This window comes from Elephas maximus, chromosome 11 (assembly GCF_024166365.1).
Source record: "Elephas maximus indicus isolate mEleMax1 chromosome 11, mEleMax1 primary haplotype, whole genome shotgun sequence".
Lineage (NCBI taxonomy): Eukaryota > Metazoa > Chordata > Mammalia > Proboscidea > Elephantidae > Elephas > Elephas maximus.
This window is the reverse complement of record NC_064829.1, coordinates 104,598,210-104,619,853: the sequence shown is the minus strand read 5'-3', so window position 1 is coordinate 104,619,853 and position 21,644 is coordinate 104,598,210. Positions and strand designations below refer to the sequence as shown.

The window sequence follows — 21,644 nt, the reverse complement described above, 5'->3', positions numbered from 1 at the left end:
AGGAGAGCAGTGGGATGCAGACCCTAAATTCTGGTAAAAAGACCAGACTTAATGGTCTGACTGAGACTAGAAGGGCCCCGAAGGTCATGGTCCCCACACCTTCTGTTAGCCCAAGACAGGAACCATTCCCGAAGCCAACTCTTCAGACAGGGATTGGACTGAACTATAGGATAGAAAATGATACTGGTGAAGAGCGAGCTGCTTGGACCACGTAGACATATGAGACTATGTGGGCAGCTCCTGCCTGGAGGAGAGATGAGAGGGCAGAAGCTGGCTGAATAGACACGAAAATAGAGGGTGGAGGGGAGGAGTGTGCTGTCTCATTAGGGGGAGAACAATTAGGAGGATATAGCAAGGTGTGTATAAATTTTTGTATGAGAGACTGACTTGATTTGTAAACTTTCACTTAAAGCACAAAAAAATTTTTTTTAAATCAGATACAAAAGAATAAATATGCAATCCCACTTAACTAAAATATCTCAAACAGGCCAATACAGAGGCCAAGGTAGATTAGAGGTTACCACGGGCTGGCGGCAGGGGACGTGGGGCAGTAATGCTTCGGGGGTACTGGGTTCCTGTTTGGGATGATGAGGGACTTTTGGAAATAGTGGTGATGGTTGCACAGTGTGGTGAGTGCAGTTAATGTCACTGAGTTGTATGCTTAAAAATAGTTGAAATGGCAATTGGTTTTTTATATGTTTTACCATAATAAAATTAAAACAAACACATATACACATACCTCCGCAGGCCGCCCCACTGCTGTGGTGGCTGCCACAGAGCAGGCCCCAGAGGTCTCCATCCCCAATCCCAGGATGCTGTCCCGCCCAAGGGAGGTTGTTGATGGCATCCCCCCTTCCTCCAGAGGTGTAAGGACTGGCCAAGGCTGAGAGTGAGCTCCCCTGTGGGTGGAGGAGGCTAGATGCCAGCTGGTGGGTGCTAACTGCGGTGGCTTTCTCTGCTGTTGAGTCCCTGAGGGCTGAGGGCCCCAGGGTGCCTGGCCCTGTGTGGCTGAGACAGCCCCAGTCATGCCCTCTCAGAGCTCCCAGTCCAGCAAGGAGGCAGCTCTGCCACTCACACAGTCACTTGTGTGTGGAGGGACCTTGAGCCTTAGTTTCTTCCTAAGATGGAGCAAATCAGACCTAGGATCCAGGGAAGTAGGGACACCCCAGGAAGGCAGCCAAGTTCTCAGCATGTCACCAGCCCTTAAATAGCTCTGCCTTATGTCTGCTTCACTCAAGCCCCTCTCTTGGACCTTATTGCCCTTTCCAGTGCTTCCCACCCAGGAACACTCTCCCACCTTCCCCCTCTGACCTTCCTGTCTCATCTGTAATGCTCTCTCCATCTCTTCTCCAAGCCTGGCCACCCCCTGCTTACCTTTGCCAGCCTTAGGCGCTGCAGGCCAACTCAACTTTCCTGGGCTCGCTCCTGTGGCTCCGCCTGCAGCCCCGGGTCAGTGTGAGGTCACAGCTGGTTCCACAAACCTGCAGTGACGACTCCTTGCTGCGCTCTGAGGGTCATGTGGAAGCTCATCCATCAGTCTGTCCATCCATGAAACAGATATGGTTTGATACCTACTGTGTGTCTTGACTGTGCTGGCAATACTGGGGACATGATGGTGACCAAAACAGCTCTCAGCCTGCCCTCATGGGCTCACAGTGTGATGGGGGAGACAGATCCATCTTTAGGCAGTGAGAACCTAGACTGGCCAGGGCTGGAATGGGGGAGTCAGAGGGTTACCTGCCCCAGCCTGGGTAGTCATGGAGGGCTTCGTGGAGGAAGGAATGTTAGAGATAAACACCTGAAGGCCTTATAGCAGTTTGAGTAGTTGACTGTGAATGAGTCCTGTAGACTGACTACAACCCACTAGTGATGATAACAGCAGCCCATGTATACCACATGTCCACTTTGTCCTTGTGTCATGTGACCAGCCTGAGCCCAGGGGCCCTCTTTTGAAGTGTCTGTCTATCTAGGGCTGGGGTTCTTGCCCTTTGGCCATCCAATAAACCTGTGGGCCCCTTCTGAGACTGATCGTTTTAGAGGCCAAAAAAAAAAATAGGATTACAGTAGATACCAGTTGAAATACAGTTAGCTAAATGTTTTTAAAAATTTTGTGCTACTGTGGGATGCAGACCCCAAATTCTCATAAGACCAGACTTAATGGTCTGACTGAGATTGGAAGGACCCTGGTGGTCATAGCCCCCAGACCTGTTGGCCCAGGACAGGAACCATTCCCGAAGCCAACTCTTCAGACATGGATTGGACTGGACAATGGATTGGAGAGGGATAGTGGTGAGGAGTGAGCTTCTTGAATCAGGTGGACACTTGAGACTTTCTTGGCACCTCCTGCCTGGAGGGGAGATGAGAGGGTGGAGGGGGTTAGAAGCTGGCAAAAATGACACGAAAAGAGAGAGTGAGGGGAGAGTGCGGGCTGTCTCATTAGGGGGAGAGTAATTGGGAGTGTGTAGCAAGGTGTATATGGGTTTTTGTGTGAGAGACGGACTTGATTTGTAAACTTTCACTTAAAACAATCAAAATTATTAAAAAAATACTTTTTATGCTACCGTTCATGCTCTTATTGACACAAGGAGGCGCAGTGGTTAAGTGCTCGGCTGCTAACTGAAGGGTCCGCAGTTCGGACCCACTAGCCACTCAGCAGGAGACAGATGTGGCAGTCCGCTTCCATAAAGATTACAGCCTCGGAAACCCTGTGGGGTAGCTCTACTCTGTCCTATAGGATTGCTGTGAGTCAGAATCGACTCCACGACAACGGGTTTCTATTGACAGGTGAAATAACAAGGTGTAGCAGCAGATCTAGTACAGAGAACTGTTTTCAGCGTACTGGTGAGCATTTGAAATCTGCAGTAACTGTCACGTGATGTGAAATTTCTATTGATGACAAAGTCACAGGATCTGCTAATGCTTTTCTTCTCTTTCTCTGCCTGTGTTAATAAGAAGGAAATGCTAAATTTCAATTAGTGGGGAAAAAGTAATTTTTCCCCATTCGAGTTCATGACCCCTTGAAGGGTCAGTGAAATTCCTGGCCCCGAACCCCAGCTCCAGATGGGCTTGGTTGGACTCCCTGAGGCTGACCCGTTCCTGTCCTCATCGGAGCTGGGGGTGGGGCACCAAGGGCATGGGCCTTCGTCAGTGACTCCCTCTTGGGCTACAGGAGGGACAGCAGACACCTGGGAAGGCTCTTGATCCCCTGCTGCTCCTCCCAGGCCCCATTTCCCACCCTCCTACCCCCCAGGAGGAAATGAGAGGAAGAAGATGTGGGGCCTGATCTCTGGAGAGGCTGAAGGCTGGGGCCTCCTTCCGCCTCTTCCCTCCAGCCCTGCCTGACAGTTCCCAGAGCACCTGGTGGGTGAGCCTGCCCCTCCTCCCCCAGCACAGTGGAGAGAGGAGCCCTGGAGCCAAACAGACTCTGCCCCACCAGCTGCGTGGCCCCAGGGAGATGGCTTCTGGTGGCCTCCCTGGGCCTCCATGTCCTCTCCCCGGAGGAGATGGGGTGCACCAGATGATGGTTGGTGGAGGGGTCTGCACCGAGACGCTCACTTGGAAGTTCCCAGGGGCTGGGCAGGATGGCAGCAGGGTGGGGGTAGGCTGGAAGGACTACCAGGACCCCTTGTCCTGGCACTGGGCCCGGGGTGAGGCTTGGCTTCTGCACCAGCGTTGCCTTCCCCGTCCCACCTTGTCCACTCCGCTGTTATCCACCACGATGGCCCCAGGAGGCCTTCCTAACACCCAGAGCTGACCCTGGCCCTTCCGCTCAGGGCCTTTATTCCTGCTCTTCTGGCCGCCTGGGCTAAAACCCAGGCTCTAATAGCCAGAAACTGAAAACAATACAAATCCTATCAACTGGAGAATGGATTGCCAAAGTGGGGTATATCGTCCAGGTACTGTTAAGCAATACAAAGGAACTGAGCTGAGAATTTTAAGCTCAGTGAAAGAAGCTAGCTGGGAAAGGCCTCCTGGTGCATTTATAGGAAATGTCCAGAAAAGGCTGAGCTGTGGACAGGGACAGCCCAGCTTTCACCTCTGTGGAGATGACCTGTGCACGGCTGGCTGCGCCTCCAGGCTGAGGGGGCCAGGACTTGTTGGGTTTGGGGTGTAGCCCTTCATTCATTCTGTGAGCCACTGCCCATTACCCTGGGGATGTCCTGGGCCCGACCACTGGCTACTTCTGTGTCCCTGGGTCAGGAGACCTGCCCTCAGTAGCCATCGGCCGTGAATGTTTGGCCGTTAAATGTGTGCAGGTAGTCGAAGTTTGAGTGACATGCCTGTGCTGAGAGGCCACTTGGGGGCGCAGTTGAGATGGAACTGGATCCCATCTCCACCCCTCACCGGCCATGTGGCCTGGGGCAGGGTGCTTCTTCCTAGGGTGGAAGTGAGGACCCATGCTTACATCCAAAAAAAATTAAATACTTGCTCTAGGCTTGGCACTGTGCCAGATGGTGCTGGGGACCCAGCAGTGGCCAAGATGGCCCCAGTCCTGCCCTCCTGGGGCTCCCAGTCCAGCGTGGGAGGCAGTTCACAAGTAGAAAATAAATGAATGCTATGTATTCTTGTGTACTGTTTGTGGGAAGGTGCTCAGGAAGTTGGGAGAGTGTGTCGCAATGCAAGGGGGTGCTGCCTTGGTCAGGGGATGCCAGGGAGACCTTTCCCAGGGCAGCCGTGGCCAGCCAGGCCCGGACGGGAGGACAGAGCTCAGCCGTTGTTGGAGGGGGCGTGGTGATGAGGGGTACTGAGGTGGGCAAGGCGGTGTTGGCAGAGGCTTGGGGGCAGGAAGGAGTTGGGGCTCAGGGTGGAAGCCTGTGAGGGGCTCGAGTACGGAGAGTCACAGCCTGGGTCCTCTGTCCACAGCCCAGAACGTGACCGTGGACGAGGTCATCGGCGCCTACAAGCAGGCCTGCCAGAAGCTGAACTGCCGGCAGATTCCCAAGCTCCTCCGGCAGCTCCAGGTAGAACGAACAGGGCAAGGGGTTGGGCGGGGAGAGGGCTGCAGGAGCCTCTCCACCCACAGCCTGGCCCCCCAGACAGGGTGAAGGGCGGGAGCTCTCATCAGGCCTGTGTAGTACAGCTTGGAAAATCCTTTTTCTCAGTAGCACAAGTAATCGGGCTCTTCACAGTTATCTAAAACCTGTTGCCATTGAATCAGTCCTGACTTGTAGTGACCCTGTAAGGCAGAGTAGAACTGCCCCATAGGGCTTCCAAGACTGAAATCTTCATGGACGCTGACTGCCGCATCTTTCTCACGCAGAGTGCGGCTGATGGATTCAAACCACCTACCTTTCATAAATATCTAAACAATACAGAATTATATAAAGTAAGAAATTCAGGTTGCCTATCACGGTTGCTATGAGTCGGAATTGACTCGACGGCAATGGGTTTGGTTTTTTTTGATCACCCCCAAAAGAAAGTCCACACCACGGGGTAGGAACCATGCATACGATGTTTATGCTCAAAATTCTTAATTACAAAAGTAAATATATGGTCCCTGATTTTCAAAAATTAAAATAGAGCAGACATACAAAGCAAAACCTACTTTTCCCGCCTCGTCCCGGAGCCCCACTCCCCCCAGTCCCCGTTGTTAACAGCTTGACATTTTAGCACTCCGGCCCGTTCTATGCTGTGCAAGTAGACAGGCTAATCTTCAAAGGTGAACAGACCCCAGGGTAGTCTTTCATTTTTATCCAAATAGGGTCTTGCCACACTTGCAGGGTGCTTGTCTCACCCAGGGCAAGCACTGCCTCATACCTTCCCCTCTGTGTGGGTTGTTGCAGAATGTTGCGAGGTTGCATGTTCCCAGGGTCGTTCCTCCCTCAGCACTGCTGTGAGCAGTCCTGCTTGCCCATCTCTGCGCACCCACCCGGGTTAGCGATTCTCTGGGGGACTCCAGAAGGGGCCATTGCCAGATCCAGGAAAAGAAGGCCCTCAGTGTGGTAGCCAGGCAGACCTCGGAGTAGACCATCCTTGCCCTTTGCTAGGCCAGTGACCTTGGACCAGGCTTGGACCCTAGCCTCTTCATCTGTCATCGGGGCTCATTGCAGCACCTGCCCTGTGGGTTCATGTGTGTGAAACCTAGAGAACCGAACCTGGTACCTTTAGGTGCAGCAGAGCCAGGAGCGACTGGAAGACATCTGTGGCCAGGAAGGGCCTCTGGGCTGGAGTGACACGGAGTTGACGCTCTTGCCCTGCACCCACTCTGTTGAGGCCCTGCATCCTGGGGTCCAGCTGTTGGAACTCCCTCTAGGCCTTTGTTTAGGCCCCCATGATCCCACCCCACGATATTGCTTCACCTTGGAAGTACCAGAGATCCAGGATGGGAGGCCCGGCTCCCCGACTGCTGGGGTCCAGCCTGGCCTCTGGGAGGGGGGGGTCTTCCTGCCTTCACCACTGTCCATTCTTCTCTCCCAGGAGTTCACAGACCTCGGGCACCGCATCGAGTGTCTGGACCTGAAAGGTGTGTGTCTGGACGGAGGCTGGCCCCTGGGTGGTGGGCAGGGCAGGGAGCCTCCCCAAGGTGCAGCAAGCCCAGGGCAGGTGGTGGGATCCAAGGAACCCTCCTTCCCCCTTGGCCCAGAGCCTGCACTTCTGCTCAGCCAGCCCCAGGCGTACACACACATGCCATTGCTCAGTATCACAGACACGCATGGGCCACTGTCTCATCCTAGGTGAGAAGCTTGATTATAGGACCTGCGAGGCCCTGGAGGAGGTCTTCAAGAGGCTGCAGTTCAAGGTCGTGGACCTGGAGCAGACAAATCTGGATGAAGATGTGAGCAGCCCCTCCCCCCAGACCCGCTCCTTGAGCCTCCCGGCCCCTGGAGGTTCAGGTGGGGAGGGCACCTTGCAGGAGGAGGGATCTCCTTGGACAGAGACCTGGGGATGGGGCAGGAGCAGGGCCTCTTGATGGTCACAATGATCACCGTGGGTGGAGGGGTGTTGGGGGTCCAGGGGTCGGGCCAGATGACGGGCCCCATAGGCTGCTCCAAAGGTGGAAGCATCTGTACGTATGGAGATGTGGAGAGTTGGGCGTAGGGGAGGTGTGTGGCCCACGGGAGCCTTTCCACTGGGGCCAGCAGTGCCTGCAGGGAAGCTGGAGAAATGCCCTGGTGGCACCCTCCCCATTTAGGCCTGGGTGTTCTCATCTCCCCAAACTCAGAAGCCACCAGAAGCCCGGGGTTTTTGGCTTGAGGTTAGAGGGAAACAGGAGGCCCAGTGGGAGAGAGAGAGCCCACAGGCTCTGGGCAGGGGTCCTGGATGGTGGGAGGCCGGGGCCCAGGGACAGCGGAGGCCTGGCCTGGTCACAGACAAAGCACATCCATCAGGACCACCCTGGGTGGCAGGTGACAGAAAACAGACTGGTTTCAGCAGAGAAGGGAGAGTGTGGGTTCTGGTGACTTAGAGGCCCAGGTGGCATTGTGCTGCAGGTGCAGCTGAACCCAGGCGCCAGTCCGTCAGCCTCACCCCCTGGGGAGGATGCCCTGTCTGCACTTGTCCTTCCCCTGCTGCCCCAGGTCCCCTTTTTTCTGTAGGCCCCTGTGTTGTGGCCACACGCCTCCCCCAGGACAGCTTCAACCTGAGGCTGAGCCCCCCACAATATTCTCTGTCCACAGGGTGCCTCAGCCCTCTTTGACATGATCGAGTACTATGAGTCGGCCACCCACCTCAACATCTCCTTCAACAAGCACATCGGTACCCGTGGCTGGCAGGCAGCTGCCCACATGATGCGCAAGGTGGACGCCCCACCTCTTGGTTTCCGTGGGGCAGCTCGGGCATGGGGGTCAGGGTGCTATCCCAGGACACCCAGCCCTTAGGTCCCAACACAGGAGCCTCGGGGTGTGGGCTCTTGGGATTCTGGGCCAGTGGGAAGCAGTGAATTTGGGATGGAAGCTGTTCTCTTCACCTCAACCATGCCAAAAAGAGGTGCCCGTTCTACCAGGCCTTCCCTCACCCTTTCTCTGCTTACAAGGCGTTTATTCCCTTCTCCTTCACATGCCCATCCCCACTTCACGTTCAGAGATGTCAGGTCTGAGATAGGATGGGGCTGGCTGGGAGGGCTCCCTGTCACACCAGCTTGCCTCTCACCCATGAGACCCCAGCCTGGGGCCTTCCCCTCACTAGCCACGTCCCCAGCTGTAAAACCAGGTGACACCTGTGGCCTTGCTGACCTCTAGGATCCAGGGGGCAGGTCCCCTGGGGCAGGGAGGGCTGGGATCAGGCCTGATCCAGGCCCCACCTGGCACTGCCCCCTGCAGACGAGCTGCCTGCAGTACCTGGACGCCCGCAACACGCCCCTGCTGGACCACTCGGCGCCCTTTGTGGCCCGCGCCCTGCGCATCCGCAGCAGCCTGGCTGTGCTGCACCTGGAGAACGCCAGCCTGTCGGGGCGGCCCCTCATGCTGCTCGGTGAGTCCCAGGAGGACAGGCAGAGGGTGCTAGATCCCCTGGGCAGGGCCTCTGGAGGTGGCCTGCCCAGTCACCGCTGACCCCCTGCAGCCACGGCCCTGAAGATGAACATGAATCTACGGGAGCTGTACCTGGCTGACAACAAGCTGAACGGCCTGCAGGACTCAGCCCAGCTGGGCAACCTGCTCAAGTTCAACTGCTCCCTGCAGATCCTGGACCTCCGCAACAATCACGTGCTAGACTCAGGTGGGTGCGAGTCCACCCACCCCCTCCCAAGACCAGCTGCCCAGTGCCCACTCTGGGCCCAGTCCTGGGCTGGGCGGTGCTGGGCACACAATGGAGACCATGACAGCCCTGGCCCTACCCCCCAGTGGGGCTCACAGTCAAGTGGGGGAGACAGACCCGTCCCCAGACAGAGATGACCCAGAGTGGTCAGTGCTGGGGCTACAGGAACCTAGAGGGGATGGCTGATCCAGGCTGGGGGTCAGGGAGGACTTCCTGGAAAAAGAGGTGAGGAATTGAACAAATAATGGTAATAATTACAATCTGTGAAAAGTGTGCTAAAGGAAACAATATTGTTGGAATAAAGGGTCAGCTAGAGAGCTATTAAGATACAGGAAGGGGAGGGTGCCACAGAGCAGGGGACATCTGGGTTGAGATCTGGAGGGTGAGAACAGAACCAGCCATTTGAAAAGCCCAGGAAAAGAATCCCAGCAGAGGGAACAGCCAGTGCAAAGGCCCTGAGGTGGGAAAAGTTTGGATGGTTGATGTTTTAGGGAAGAGCTGTGGAGAACAAGTGGGTGGGGGACAGGTTAACAGGTCCTTGTCACCCTGAGGGCAGGTGGGTGGGCTCTGGCTCTCTTGAGTGTCCCCTGGCCTTAGTATGAAGATCCAGTTGGAGAGCCTGAGAGGCCAGTGCCTCCTGCAGAGGCCAGGCCAGGACCACGCTTGTTACTCCTGCAGCAGCAGGTGCAGGCTGAGCCCCTGTTCTGCGCCAGGCCCTCTCTGGGCTCTGGGCTTACAACCTTAGGGGAGACACACCTCTGTCGCTATGGTGCTTTGCTGTAGCCAAGAGACACATGCTCAGTGACTTAGCTGTTGAGTCTGTCAGCTGGTGTGGTATGTGCAGGGAGAGACATGGACAGGAAGCCGAGGTGGCTCCTGAGGGCTAGCTGACCAGAGCTAGTCCGTGAGGTGGAGAGGGTTGAGCCAGAGCCGAAGCAGGCGGGGAGGCCGTTGTCCGGCCGCCTGGGGAAAACACATTCCTAGCCATGGATCAGAGGAGCTGTGTGTGCTCTAGCCCGAAGGCAGGGTTGTAGCAGGCCAGTGCCTGGGGGGTGGGGCGGGGGCAGTGCCTCAGTGTGTGCTCAAGGCAGTCGGTCGCTCCCATGCCAGTGTCCCCTGGAGAAGCTTCAGGCTGGACCTGTGGAAGTGCCTAGACCTCCAGTGGGGCCTGACCACGGGTCTCCCCCAGGTCTGGCCTACATCTGTGAGGGCCTCAAGGAGCAGAGGAAGGGGCTGGCAACCCTGGTGCTGTGGAACAACCAGCTCACACACACGGGCATGGCCTTCCTGGGCATGACACTGGTGAGTATGTGGAAACGGGCAGGGGAGGGAGGGAGGTCCAGCGGCCCCCACTCTTCTGGGCACCCATGCCGGTGACAACATTTCTCTTCCTGCTGTCACATCTCAGCCCTGCTCATCCTGCAGGCTCTGGGGCTGTTCACATTCTCTCTTCAGCCCTGTTTGCTCTTTTGTTCTACTTCTCACCATATTTTTCTTGAGGAAAATAACGTTTTTTTTGAACATTTCGTTGTGTTTTCAGTGAAGGTTTACATGGCAGTTTAGGTTCCTATTCAACGATTTCTACACAAGTCGCTCAGTGACACTGGTTACATTCTTCCCAATGCGTGAACATTCTCAGTGTTTCCGTTCTGGTTGTTCCCTTTCCATTACTTAGTTTGCCCCCTTACACTCTCATCTTTGTTTTAAAGCAATTGTTGACTGTTTGGTCTCATATAGATGATTTTTCTTTACCTTCACATGTGTAAATTTTATTTTATTTGGGTTATTTCTTAAAACCATGGAACTCAGGTATTTGTGCACATACACGGAATGCTAAAGTTATTTTATAGGTTGGAACACAGAGTAATGCTGACCTTGGGTGATCAGAAGGCCAATGTGGTACGTCGTTTCTCCTCTAACACTAAGGTTCAAAAAAAGAAAAGAAAAAAATCATCTTCTGTTATCATAAATTAGGATCTCAGAATACGAATGTATTAAAAATACACAGTGTACCTTCTGCAAGTAATTTTCACTTCCGTAAGATTTTTTTTTTTTTTTTTGCTGGAGCCTTGGTGGTGAAGTGGTTAAGAGCTTGGTTGCTAACCAAAAGATCACCAGTTTGAATCCACCAGCTGCTCCTTGAAAACCCTGTGGGGCCATTCTACTCTGCCCTGTGGGGTCTCTATGAGTCGGAATTGACTCAACGGCAACGGGTTATATGGTATACTGTCTTGATACGGCAAGCTCTGGAAAGGGAAACTCCTGTTAGGATCCTTTAAGTAAACCCTAAAATTGTCATCAAGCAATGATGGTATCCTGCTGAAGAAGGAGCTGATCAGGCTTCTTCACAGTTAATAGAGGTGAAGTCCCTTTTGTCAGTAGAAAATCGTAAGGTACAAAAGTCAGTATTCCCATGAAGGTCAAATGGAGAATATCTTAGTAGAATTCTGCTAGCCATTTCCTATTATTTAAGGGCATTTTTACTAATTTTTAAGAATGAACACACCAACTTAAAACGTGTACATGTGAAGCTGAAACCTATTTTTTTTTTATTGTGGTTTAGGTAAAAGTTTATAGAGCAAATTAGTTGTCCCTTGGATAGTTTGTACATAAAGCGTCCAGTGACATTGGTTGCATTCCCCACGATGTGTCAGCACTCTCCCCATTTCCGCCCTGAGTTCCTCGTTTCCTCTCGTCTTTACCCCTTCCAGGCTTCTTATCTTTGCCATTGGGCAAATGTTGCCCTTTTGATCTTGTATAATTGATTGTTCTGAGGAACACATTCGTCTCAGGTGTTATTGTTTATTTTATTGGGTTGTCTATTGTTTGGCTGGGAGGTGGCCTCTGAGAATGACTTCAGTTCCAGGTCAGAAGAGCGTCCTAGGGCCATAGTCTCCGGGGTTCCTCCAGTCCCTATCAAACCAGTAAGTCCGGTCTTTTTTGTAAATTTGGTATTTTGTTCTCCGTTTTTCTCCTGCTCTGTCCAGGACTCTGTGTTGTGATCCCAGGCAGAGCGATCTTCATGTAGATGTTTTAAAGGAGCACAGTACTTATGGGGGATATTATTTTTTAAGCCAGTTTGTTACTTAGCTACAAGGTGACATCAGGCGTTAGTTTCGGTTCAGGGTTTGAAGAGCATCTTAGGGCAGTAGTCTCCCGGGGTCGTCCAGTCTTCAACCAGTCCAGTAAGTCTGGTTTTTTGGGAAAATCACCTTTCTTTGTCTTTTTGCATCCAATGCTGTAGCCTAATACACTGCTTTGCACAAGGTAGAAGTGTTCTGTATAATAAGTTAACATTTCTAGAAGCCTTCAGTGACTTTTAAATCTTTTTACTATGCCATATTTAAAGCAAGCTGACAGGGCAGAGACTCCCAGGGTGCACCCACAGCTGGCGCCCAGGTTAAGACTGGTACAGGTGAGGGCTGACCACCCTAAGTCCTGAGGGAGATGCAGGGGTGCCAGGTGCAACCTCACAGGCCGGACCTCAGCATGGAGCCCAGATGAGCCCTAGCCAGGGCAGACGGAGGGCCTGGACCTGTGGGACATGGACCAGGGCCAGACTTGGGGAAAATCTGGGAGACATTTTTTAAGCACACACAAAGGATCAGACCTTTCCAGACCCACGGAGGGGCAGGAACCCCCACGCTCCAGACTCAGCCCAGCCAAGGAAAAAGAACAGCATGTTGGCCTCTTTTTCTGGTTCTTCCCTGACTTGTTCTTCTGGGCCTTTCTTCCACCATGGGGTTCCCCTGCACGGTCCCCTAGCCGCACACTCAGAGCCTGGAGACGCTGAACCTGGGCCACAACCCCATTGGGAATGAGGGTGTGCGCAACCTGAAGAACGGGCTCATCGGCAACCGCAGCGTGCTGCGCCTCGGCCTGGCCTCCACCAAGCTCACGTGCGAGGGTGAGGGGGCAGGGCGGGTGGGCTGTGGGGCGGCTGGCCGGGCGTGGGGCCCATGGCCAGCCCCTGCGGTCGCCCTCCCAGGCGCGGTGGCAGTGGCGGAGTTCATCGCCGAGAGCCCCCGCCTCCTGAGACTGGACCTGCGGGAGAACGAGATCAAGACGGGCGGGCTCATGGCACTGTCCTTGGCCCTCAAGGTGAACCACTCCCTGCTACGCCTGGACCTCGACCGTGAGCCCAAGAAGGAGGCGGTGAGTGGGCTCCCCTTTGGCCCTGGGGTTGGTGCGGTGGGGCAGGCAGCCCTGCCAGGGCCGTGCAGTCAGACAAGCCAGGTGCTGATGTGGGGGCCAGCGAGACCCCTAGCCAGGCCCATCCTGACTACAGGTGAAGAGCTTCATTGAGACGCAGAAGGCTCTGCTCGCCGAGATCCAGAACGGCTGCAAGCGCAACTTCGTGCTGGCGCGGGAGCGTGAGGAGAAGGAGCAGAGGCTGCAGCTGTCAGCCTCCATGCCTGAGATCACTGTCACTGAGCCACAGCCCGAGGAGGAGCCTGGGGAAGAGCCCGCCAGCCCTGGGGAGGAGCCTGCCACTAAGGCACAGGAGAATGGGGCTCCGGACCCTGGGCCCAGCCCGGACTCAGACTCAGACTCTGAGGGGGAGGACGAAGAGGAAGAAGACAGGAAGCAGGATGAGGCCAACAGCAATCAGAGTCCCTCTGCCCCCTGCCCCGTCCTGGTGCCCCCCACGGACTCCCTGGGCCCTGGGGACAGGACCCCCCCAGGCGGCCCCTCCTCTCCCACAGAGCAGCGCATTTCTGTGTCCAGCCCGGGCCGGGGCCACAAGGTATTTGTGGTGACCCGGGTGGAGAGTCCGCCTGAGAGGGCAGAACCCCCCGCCCCACCTGCCCCACCTGCCCCTCTCTCCCCACCCACCCCTCCCTCCCCACCTGCCTCACCTGCCCCACCACCAGCCGAGGTCATCAGCACACAGGACCCAGGGGTGTCTGAGCCTCAGCCACAGCCGGAGTCGCCTCAGTCAGGGCCACTGCTGCCCAACGGCCTCAAGCCGGAGTTTGCCCTCGCATTGCCCCCGGAACCGCCCCCTGGGCCTGAGGCCAAGGGAGGTGGCTGTGGCCTGGAACACGGTGAGAGGTGTCCCTGGGGCAGGGCGAGGAGGGGTCCTGAGCTCAAGATGGGGCTTGCTTGGGTGTCCTGTGTGATCTAGGCCAGCAGCTGCCCTTGGGTGCGCCTGGGTTTCTCCCCTGAAGCATGGCCCATTAATGTGCAGGTGCATGTGGGACTTGATCCTGGGCCCCACACTGCCTCCCTGGATCCTTGGAAGCTGTTCCTGGGGGTGGGGGATCTGTCTTGGCTGGGCAGGGCTGCCATCCCACCCACCTGCTCAACAAGCTTCCCCATTCTCTCCACACAGAGCTGAGCTGCTCCAAGAATGAGAAGGAGCTGGAGGAGCTGCTTCTGGAGGCCAGTCAGGAATCTGGACAGGAGACACTGTGACACTTTAGGTGAGGGGAGGGGCCAGGGGCCCTGGGACACCAGGGAGCAAGCTCAGCGACCTACCAGCTCTGACCTTTCCTTCCATCTCTTCTCCCCAAGTTCTTTTTTTCTGGTCGGTCTTCGATGAGCTGAGGCCAGAGCCATGAGAATCTGCTCACCCTCACCCCAGCCTTCCTGAGGCCCAGGACGCCAGGGGTGGGGGGCCGCTCCAGGGACCCCCTCCCCCACAGCAACACTACAAAGGTGCAGGAGCCGCAGGGAATGGCCCCCTTAAGCACTTCTATTTATGTGTCCAGCCTCGAAGACTCTGGGCTGGGGGTGGATGGGAGGAAAAGGAGGAGGCCAGGGCTGCGAGGCCGTCGAGCCACAGCTGGGCTCCAGCCCTTCCCAGAGGGCCTGTCCTACCAGGCTCGCCCGGTTCGGGCTGGTGTCCTCAGTGGTGGTGGGATAGCCCCCTCGGCACCGGCCCAGGACAGGCAGGAGGGAGGGCGTGAGCGGTGGTGGTGGTGGTGGTGGAACTTGGTAGAACAGAGCCCCAGCCGGGTGGGCCAGGGCGGGGGGACGGGAGCAGAGATCAGTGTCTTGTTCTCTTAAGTGCAATAAATCTATCAGGGAGCTGGGGTGGAGAGCAGCCAGGGTTCTGGGGACCCTGCTGCCCAGGCCACTTGAGGCTGTGCCCCCCGAGAGGCACTACAACCAGTGGGGGTGGGGGGTGGAGGGTAAGAATGGGCAGAGACGGGAGGGGCTGCCCCTCTTGGTGCAGCTCTGTTCACACCTTTTCTAATAAACCAGAGCTGGATTCACCATCTGCCTGCCTGCCGTGCGCTCACCCTGGGGGCCCGTGGGCTTCTGGGCACGGGGGCAGGGGCCGTCACAGCAGCCCTGTTGGGGGACGCCAGCTGGGTTACTTGCCTGCCGTGCGCTCACCCTGGGGGCCCGTGGGCTTCTGGGCACGGGGGCAGGGGCCGTCTCAGCAGCCCTGTTGGGGGACGCCAGCTGGGTTACTTGCCTGCCGTGCGCTCACCCTGGGGGCCTGTGGGCTTCTGGGCACAGGGGCAGGGGCCATCACAGCAGCCCTGTTGGGGGACGCCAGCTGGGTTACTTGCCAGTAGTTCCCCAGAGGACAGCCAGGAGGCAGGCGGGCAAAGGCCACGTCTTCCATTACTCCCTCCCTTGGATGCCCAGGCAGGCATGTACGCAGGGGCTGCACACACGCACACACCCCTTTTCTACAAACAGACACACGGCTTGGCTCTAACAACCATCTCACACAGCCCAGTGCATGCCTACCCTTTCTTCAAGGGGAAGCACTCAAGTATCTTCCAGCTCCGGGTCCAGGTGCTCGGATGACTCGTATGACTCAGGTTCAGATCATTCCCTGTGGTGCCGTGATAACAGATCCCAGCCTTTCCCTGCTGGCCCACATGGTGTTCAGGTGGTCACTGTGGCATCCTGCACCCCTATTCTAGCCTGTGCCTGGGACGCCATGGGCAGCGGCGGCTGTAGAGTGTGTCTGGGAAGGGGCTTCACCCTTTACAGAATGAAAACCACACGAGGGGGAGGGTCTTTGCCTCCCATCCACACCCTCTCCTGTTTGGGAGGCCCACACGGGAATAGAGATGGCAGTGGAAAGGCCAGGAGAGTCAGAGTTCGGACTGGGAGCCCTGGTCTTGTTCGGCCCTGGACACGCCCAGGAATTCTCTGCCCCCTACCTTCTTGGTGTCTATATAAACACCGTTACTGCTTAGGCCACTGTTGGTTTGCTCCATGTGTCCTCATGCTCCCCAGGACAACCATGGTTAAGACTCAGTGTAGGGGAGGGGTCGGGGAGCCTTACAGGGCAGCCACCTCCGGGCCACAGTGCAGGCCCTGCCCCCGGGGCGGCAGGGGAAAGGCTGGCAGCCTGGCTGTGGGCCCTGGAAGGCTATGCCACCATGGCCATGAGGCGGGTGTAGGGAGGAGCCCCTCCCGGGCTGCCCTGAACCCAAGTGTGAGGTTTGCCTTAAGGAGCTGAGAAGCCACAGCCCTTCACCAGGTTGGAGTCTCTCAGCACCCACTGCCTATGAACCTAAGCCTCAGCGGGGCTTCTGGCCCTCAGTAGCAGGGCTGGGGGCTCCCATCCCCTTGCACTCTGCCTCCATCTCCAGGCAAGGCAAACTAGAGGCTGGGGGCCTACCTGCCCCATGTGTGGTCCCCCCAATCCTGTCCCCAGCATATCCCTGCCCTTGCTGGCACTAAATGTACTTCACCGGGAGCTTCTGACTTTCAGGAGTGCTGGATACAGAGAGGATCCCCTTGGCCATGTTTGTATTTGCTTACCATTGCCTTAGCCACAGGTGTCCCTGGGTAGTGCAGTCTGTTAGAAACTCAACTACTAACCGAAAGGTTGGCGGTTCAAACCCATCCAGAGGCACCTCAGAAGACAGGCCTGGTGACCTGCTTGCAAAAGGTCACAATTTTGAAAACTCTCTGGAGGGAAGCTCTACTCTGACACACATAGGGTCACCATGAGTTAGAACCGATTCCACGGCAACTGGTTTATTTTTGGGCCCTGAGTGTGTTTTGGTAGCCTTTGTGGAAGGCCTAAGGGGGTCTGGTTCATCGCTCGCCTAGGCACTATACCAAATCTTCACAGTCTCCATGTCCTGACAAAGAGGTTCCTCTCTGCACATGAGGGTTGGCAGGTCGGCAGCAGTGATTAAGGGACCCCAGGCCCCTTCCTTCCTGTGTCTCTGACGTCCTTCTGCCACCCGCCACGGCTCCAGGGGTCCCCTGCATCCCGCGGGCAGATGCTAGTGAAGGCCAGCCTGCTGCTTAACCCGGCACCATGGCGGGAAGGGGCACATCACTTCCAGCCCTTTTCTGACGGTAAAACGAAGCTAGTCCCAGGACCTCGTAGATAAGAGAGCTCCTTGCTAGAGGGAGCATGATCCCTGGTGGACAGTGGGCATCTCGGCCACCCCAGTCATTGTGACATCCTGGTTTTTTGTACAAAAACCCAAAACAAACCCACTGCCTTTCGGTTGATTCCGGCTCACTGACCCTATAGAACAGAGGATACTTGAACTGCCCCACAGGGTATCCAAGGCTGTAAATCTTTACAAAAGCAGAGCAGAGTGGCTGGTGGGTTCAAACCACCCACCTTTTGGTTAACAGCTGAGCGCTTTAACTACTGCTCCACCAGAACCTTGGAATCCCTATGGGGCGTTTTGTACAAAGTCCCCCAAACTCTCTGGAGCAGCACTTGGTCAGAGTCTTAAGACAACATGGGCAATGATCTGAGCACAGCTTGGTACCACCTCACAGAGGCTTCTGCTTTTCACGGGGGCCTGGGGACGCCTCAGTCCAGCTCCCAGTCTCCAGCCAAGTCCACACTTCAGTATCTTTCTGTTGCAGCACCCCATTCCTGGCACCAGTTTATTTTCAGCCTGGACTGTAGATGGTAAGAAAGAGAAACCCAGCTCAAAATGGCTTTAACAAAAAGAAAGGGAGAAATACTGGCTCCAGCAGTCAGTCTGTGGTGCTCTCCTTCTTGGCAAGACATCTCCAGGCAGGCCAGGCCTATCCCACCAGCTTAGCCATACCGGACTGGAAAAGCAGCGTCTCTGTCCGGACAGCTCCTGGGACAATCAGGACAGCTGTTTGGGCATTGTGTGCACTATGGCCAGGGGTGTTGGGGGTTATGGGCCAGCCTTGGAGCTCAGGCGCGTGAGGCCAGTCCCCACCTGACCGCGTGGCCTGAGGGTGGGTGCCGTTGCTGGGCCTGGAGCGCACAGCTCTTGGGTCCCTGTGGGACTGTCCCCTCCGCCCACCCTCACCTTCCAGTCACATAGGGTATGTTCAGTGTTGGTCCCCCCACTGGACAGGGCCGGGCAAACCCCAGGCCTGCGGGTGTGGCTGAATATTTGACCAACAAGGAATCTGACGCTGCCCACAGGTGTGCCATCTCCAAGATCTCTGGGAAGGGGGAGGCTGGAGCCAGGCTGGCCGAGCCCAGCTCCAGCCCCAGGGTGCCCCTCCTGTCTGGCCTGGCTCCTGCTCTGTGTCCTGTTAAGTGTCCCCATCTCTGTCCCTCAATATCCCAGGCCTCAGCTGCCCACCTAGGGGCTGAGCAGATGGCTTCAGTGTCAAACCCATGGCCCTGGAATGGTCTGTCAGGCAGGCAGCCCTGGACAAGTTACTTTTCTGGGGGAGGCTGAGCTGCCCACCCCAGCTGTCTGAGGTGCCAACGAGGCCTAATTACATTATTATGATGAGGGTGGAGCAGCCTGCTGAGGTCACCGGGGACACCACCCTCGGAAATGCCAGCTCCAGCCCTGCCCACAGAGGGGCAGGCTAGGGTGTGGGGACAAGGACCTGAATACCCTGAGGCCTGGACGCTCTCCTTCACCTGAGTCAACCTGGCACATCCGTCCTTCCTCTCCTCTGCCTCTGAAGCCTCGCCCACCACCCCCGCAGTCCCTTTCGCTGCCAGGGATGCCCATGACAAGGCTGCCAGCCTGAAGCTCTGAGGGGGCATGACAGGACAGGGCAGGCCTAGCCCAATCCTCACCCAGCCAGGCAAGACCAAGGCATAAAGACCAGTTGGGGGCTTTACACACCTTCATTTATTGCACTTCAATCCTCAGTTCCTCACTGATCCTGGATCTGCTCTCTGACACCACCCCACTCCTGGGGGCTGCTGCCAACCGCTCTGTCTGGGGAATGTGGCTATCACAGGCCTCACTCCAGACTCTAGACAATGGTCTCTGGGCCTTAGACCCATTCTGGACCCTTTGCCCTCATCTGGGCCAAAAAGTAGCTGTTGCTTCTGCTGGCTGGAGTCCTCCATTCAAGGTCCACTTGGGCTGGGTTCCCTGGAAGGAAAGGGCGCTCAGGCCAGGGGCCTAGGCTTGCCCCCTTTCGCCCAGTCTGAGGGTTGCTGGGCGTTGCTGGCATGCCTAAAGGCATGTTCTGCGTCGTGGCCTGGTGGGGATGAAGGGGAGGTGTTACTGACTCTTGGCATGGCCTGACGGGGACGCCCCGGAGGTGCTGGCTTTGTTGGCGGCGCCGTTGATGGCGTGGGAGACATCCCGGGCAGGGGATTTGGGCGGGCTGGGCGGCTTGAGCGTGCTGACTGCACGGATAAGGCCCATGCGGCGGCGGATGGAGTGGTCCAGGTTGACGGTGCAGCGCAGCAAGCTCTGCGCCTCGTCCACCGTGAAGGGGAAGTCGGCGCCCAAGAAGCGCTCGAAGAGTTCTGGGTCGCCGTCCAGGTCGAGTACGTTCTTCAACGCTTCGGTCATGGTGTGGAGCTCGCGGCTGTTGTCGCAGAACACGTTCCAGAGGCGCGCGCGCCCCTGGGGCGCGCCCCCGGCCTGCTGCCCGTCCTCGAGGCACTGCAGCACCCAGCTGAGGCGGCACGGCCACTGGTTGGCGAGCACGACCCAAGCCACGGCCTGGCGCGGCGTGGGACCCCTAAAGTTCCCCTGCGGCTGCTGCTGCAGCAGCAGGCGCACGGTGATGGGCACGGTGTTGACGATGCGCCGCATGGACACCACGTTGTCGGGCACGTACTCGTAGAGGCAGTCTCGCGCGTCGTGCAGACACAAAAGCGCCTCCTGGATGCGGCGCGCCGCCTCCGCGTCGATGCGGCTCTGCGCGTGCTCGGCGCCCGGGTGCATCTCCACCGCCAGCAGGTGCTCGGCCTCAGTGTTGTCCCGGCTGCTCCTGCCCCCGCCCGGCGACCGCAGCTTGCGCGTGATCTCGCGGTAGAGCAGGTCGTCGCGGCTCTGCACTGCGTCGTGCAGGAACTGCAGCTTGGTGCGGCGGCCCATGATGGGCACGGAGAAGGGCAGCGTAACCGTGCGGTTGAGGAAGTGGTAGCCGTTGTCGGCCGTGCCCTTCATGTTGCTGGCGCTCTCGAGGCACGCGGCCAGGATGCTGGGGTCCACGACCAAGATGAAGATGAATGGTGCGTGGCTGTCGGACAGCAGCGTGTTGATGGCATTGAGCACGCCCACCACGCGCTCCGGGTAGCACGTGTCCAGCCCGGTGACCTCGAGCACGACGCGCAGTCGGCGCCGCTGGTAGATCTCCAGGAAGCACAGGAAATCGGTGAGCAGCTCCACCTCCTTCTTCACCTCGCACATGAAGCCCAGCTGGCTGCCAAACTTCTCACGGGACACCAGCCGCTCGATCCTCTTGCGCTGGCTCACAAACAGGTGCTTGCCCACCGAGTACACGGCCATGAGCAGCCCCGAGCCCGACAGCGTGGTGGCCGCACCTCCGAACGCCTTGAGCACGCTGCCGCTGCCGCGGCCCAGCGCGTGACCCAGCGCGTGGCCGCTCAGGGACAGGTAGAGCAGGCCCACGCCGAGGCTGAGCGCCGCCAGCAGCGCCAGCAGCACAAGGCACACACGGCATCGGCAGTGCCACTCGCGCTGGTAGAAGCCCGCCGAAGTGACCGGCTTGTTGCTCAGCACTGAGTAAACGCTGAAGGGCAGCGCGCCGTAGTGGTGGCGGATGCCCTCGCACAGCGTGGTCACCAGGCCGGCCCACAGCTTGTCGGTGCCCGCGTACTGCCAGGCGCTGAAGCGGATGAAGAGGAACTGCACGTTCTTGCGCCGCAGGTGCACCTCGGTGATGACCGGCTTCAGGAACACCAGGTACCACAGCAGCTGCGGCAAGCCCCAGCCGCTCACCTGCCGAGGCCGCCACCGCACGCGCCGCAGCTCCTCGGACTCGCGCTGCGCGGCCTCCTGCTCCATCAGCGCTGCGGGAAGGGGGCGGGACACGCATGAGCCGCGGCCGGCGGGTGCGGGGCCTGGAGGGGGCGGGGGCCGAGCGAAGGCCTGGACTCTGGCTTAGACCTCCGGGGACCAGGGGTGGGCAGAAGTAGAGCCCCGAGAGAAGAAGAGCACGGGAGGGGTAGGGAAAGGGGCATGAGGAAGAGTCAGGGCGGGGCTAGGGGCTGGGGGAAAGTCTGGAAGGCCCGAGGGGTAATGGGAAGATTGTAAGGGTGAGGCCCAGAGGTTCTAAGGACAGGGTGAAAGAATGAATGTGAGATTATGAGGAACAGAAATGTTAGGCAGGCTGGTAAAAGCCTGGGTCTTAATTTCCTGGCTTACTGCTACTCTTCCTACGGATCTCAGCTGCCGCCTCCTCCAGGAAGCCCTCCCTGTTCCCCCAGGCTGGGTCAGGTGCCCTCTGATCTCCCCCATCTCAGCTCTAACCACTCTGGGTCGTCACACTCTGGAGATGGGTGTATCTCCCCTGCTGGACTGTGAGCCCTGTGAGGACAGCTCTGGCTGTTTCAGTCGCTGCTGTGCCTCTGAGCACCGAAGTGTGGGGTAGTGTTTGCTGAGCTGAGCAGTGCGTGACCCCTCTTGCCACCAGGTCAGGATCTGTCTGCTATGTGCTCAGGAATGTTCTAAGCCACCCAGCAAGAGTTCTAAAATGCTGTTTCTTTTGTCCTCCCAATCCAAATCTTTGCTCTCTCCCTTGCTGTGAGACCCCGGGCAGATCCCTTCTCCTCTGGGGATCCTGTTGAT

The 21,644-nt window shown here is 57.3% G+C and overlaps 2 protein-coding genes across 3 annotated transcripts in view; one reads left to right on the top strand and one right to left on the bottom strand.

The window, feature by feature from the left end:
• The window catches only part of PPP1R37 (protein phosphatase 1 regulatory subunit 37), a 57,452-nt gene extending 38,897 nt beyond the window's left edge, over nucleotides 1-18,555 (top strand). Inside the window, exons 2-13 of one of the 2 annotated variants that reach the window (XM_049900227.1) lie at nucleotides 4,864-4,961; nucleotides 6,418-6,463; nucleotides 6,675-6,775; nucleotides 7,617-7,736; nucleotides 8,259-8,409; nucleotides 8,500-8,655; nucleotides 9,884-9,996; nucleotides 12,460-12,601; nucleotides 12,683-12,849; nucleotides 12,983-13,742; nucleotides 14,030-14,120; nucleotides 14,212-18,555. In XM_049900227.1, coding sequence (XP_049756184.1) covers nucleotides 4,864-4,961; nucleotides 6,418-6,463; nucleotides 6,675-6,775; nucleotides 7,617-7,736; nucleotides 8,259-8,409; nucleotides 8,500-8,655; nucleotides 9,884-9,996; nucleotides 12,460-12,601; nucleotides 12,683-12,849; nucleotides 12,983-13,742; nucleotides 14,030-14,112 — 1,937 coding nt within the window. In that variant the 3' untranslated portion in view covers nucleotides 14,113-14,120; nucleotides 14,212-18,555. Of the gene's footprint in view, nucleotides 1-4,863; nucleotides 4,962-6,417; nucleotides 6,464-6,674; nucleotides 6,776-7,616; nucleotides 7,737-8,258; nucleotides 8,410-8,499; nucleotides 8,656-9,883; nucleotides 9,997-12,459; nucleotides 12,602-12,682; nucleotides 12,850-12,982; nucleotides 13,743-14,029; nucleotides 14,121-14,211 lie in introns of those variants that run through there. The other variant, XM_049900228.1, reaches the window with a different exon arrangement.
• Nucleotides 18,537-21,644, bottom strand: part of NKPD1 (NTPase KAP family P-loop domain containing 1) — a 10,456-nt gene continuing 7,348 nt past the window's right edge. The window contains exons 5-6 of the mRNA XM_049900235.1: nucleotides 19,121-20,866; nucleotides 18,537-19,077 (exon numbers count right to left, since the gene is read on the bottom strand). Of these exons, the coding sequence (XP_049756192.1) occupies nucleotides 18,986-19,077; nucleotides 19,121-20,866 (1,838 nt within the window). The 3' untranslated portion in view covers nucleotides 18,537-18,985. The remainder of the gene's footprint in view (nucleotides 19,078-19,120; nucleotides 20,867-21,644) is intronic.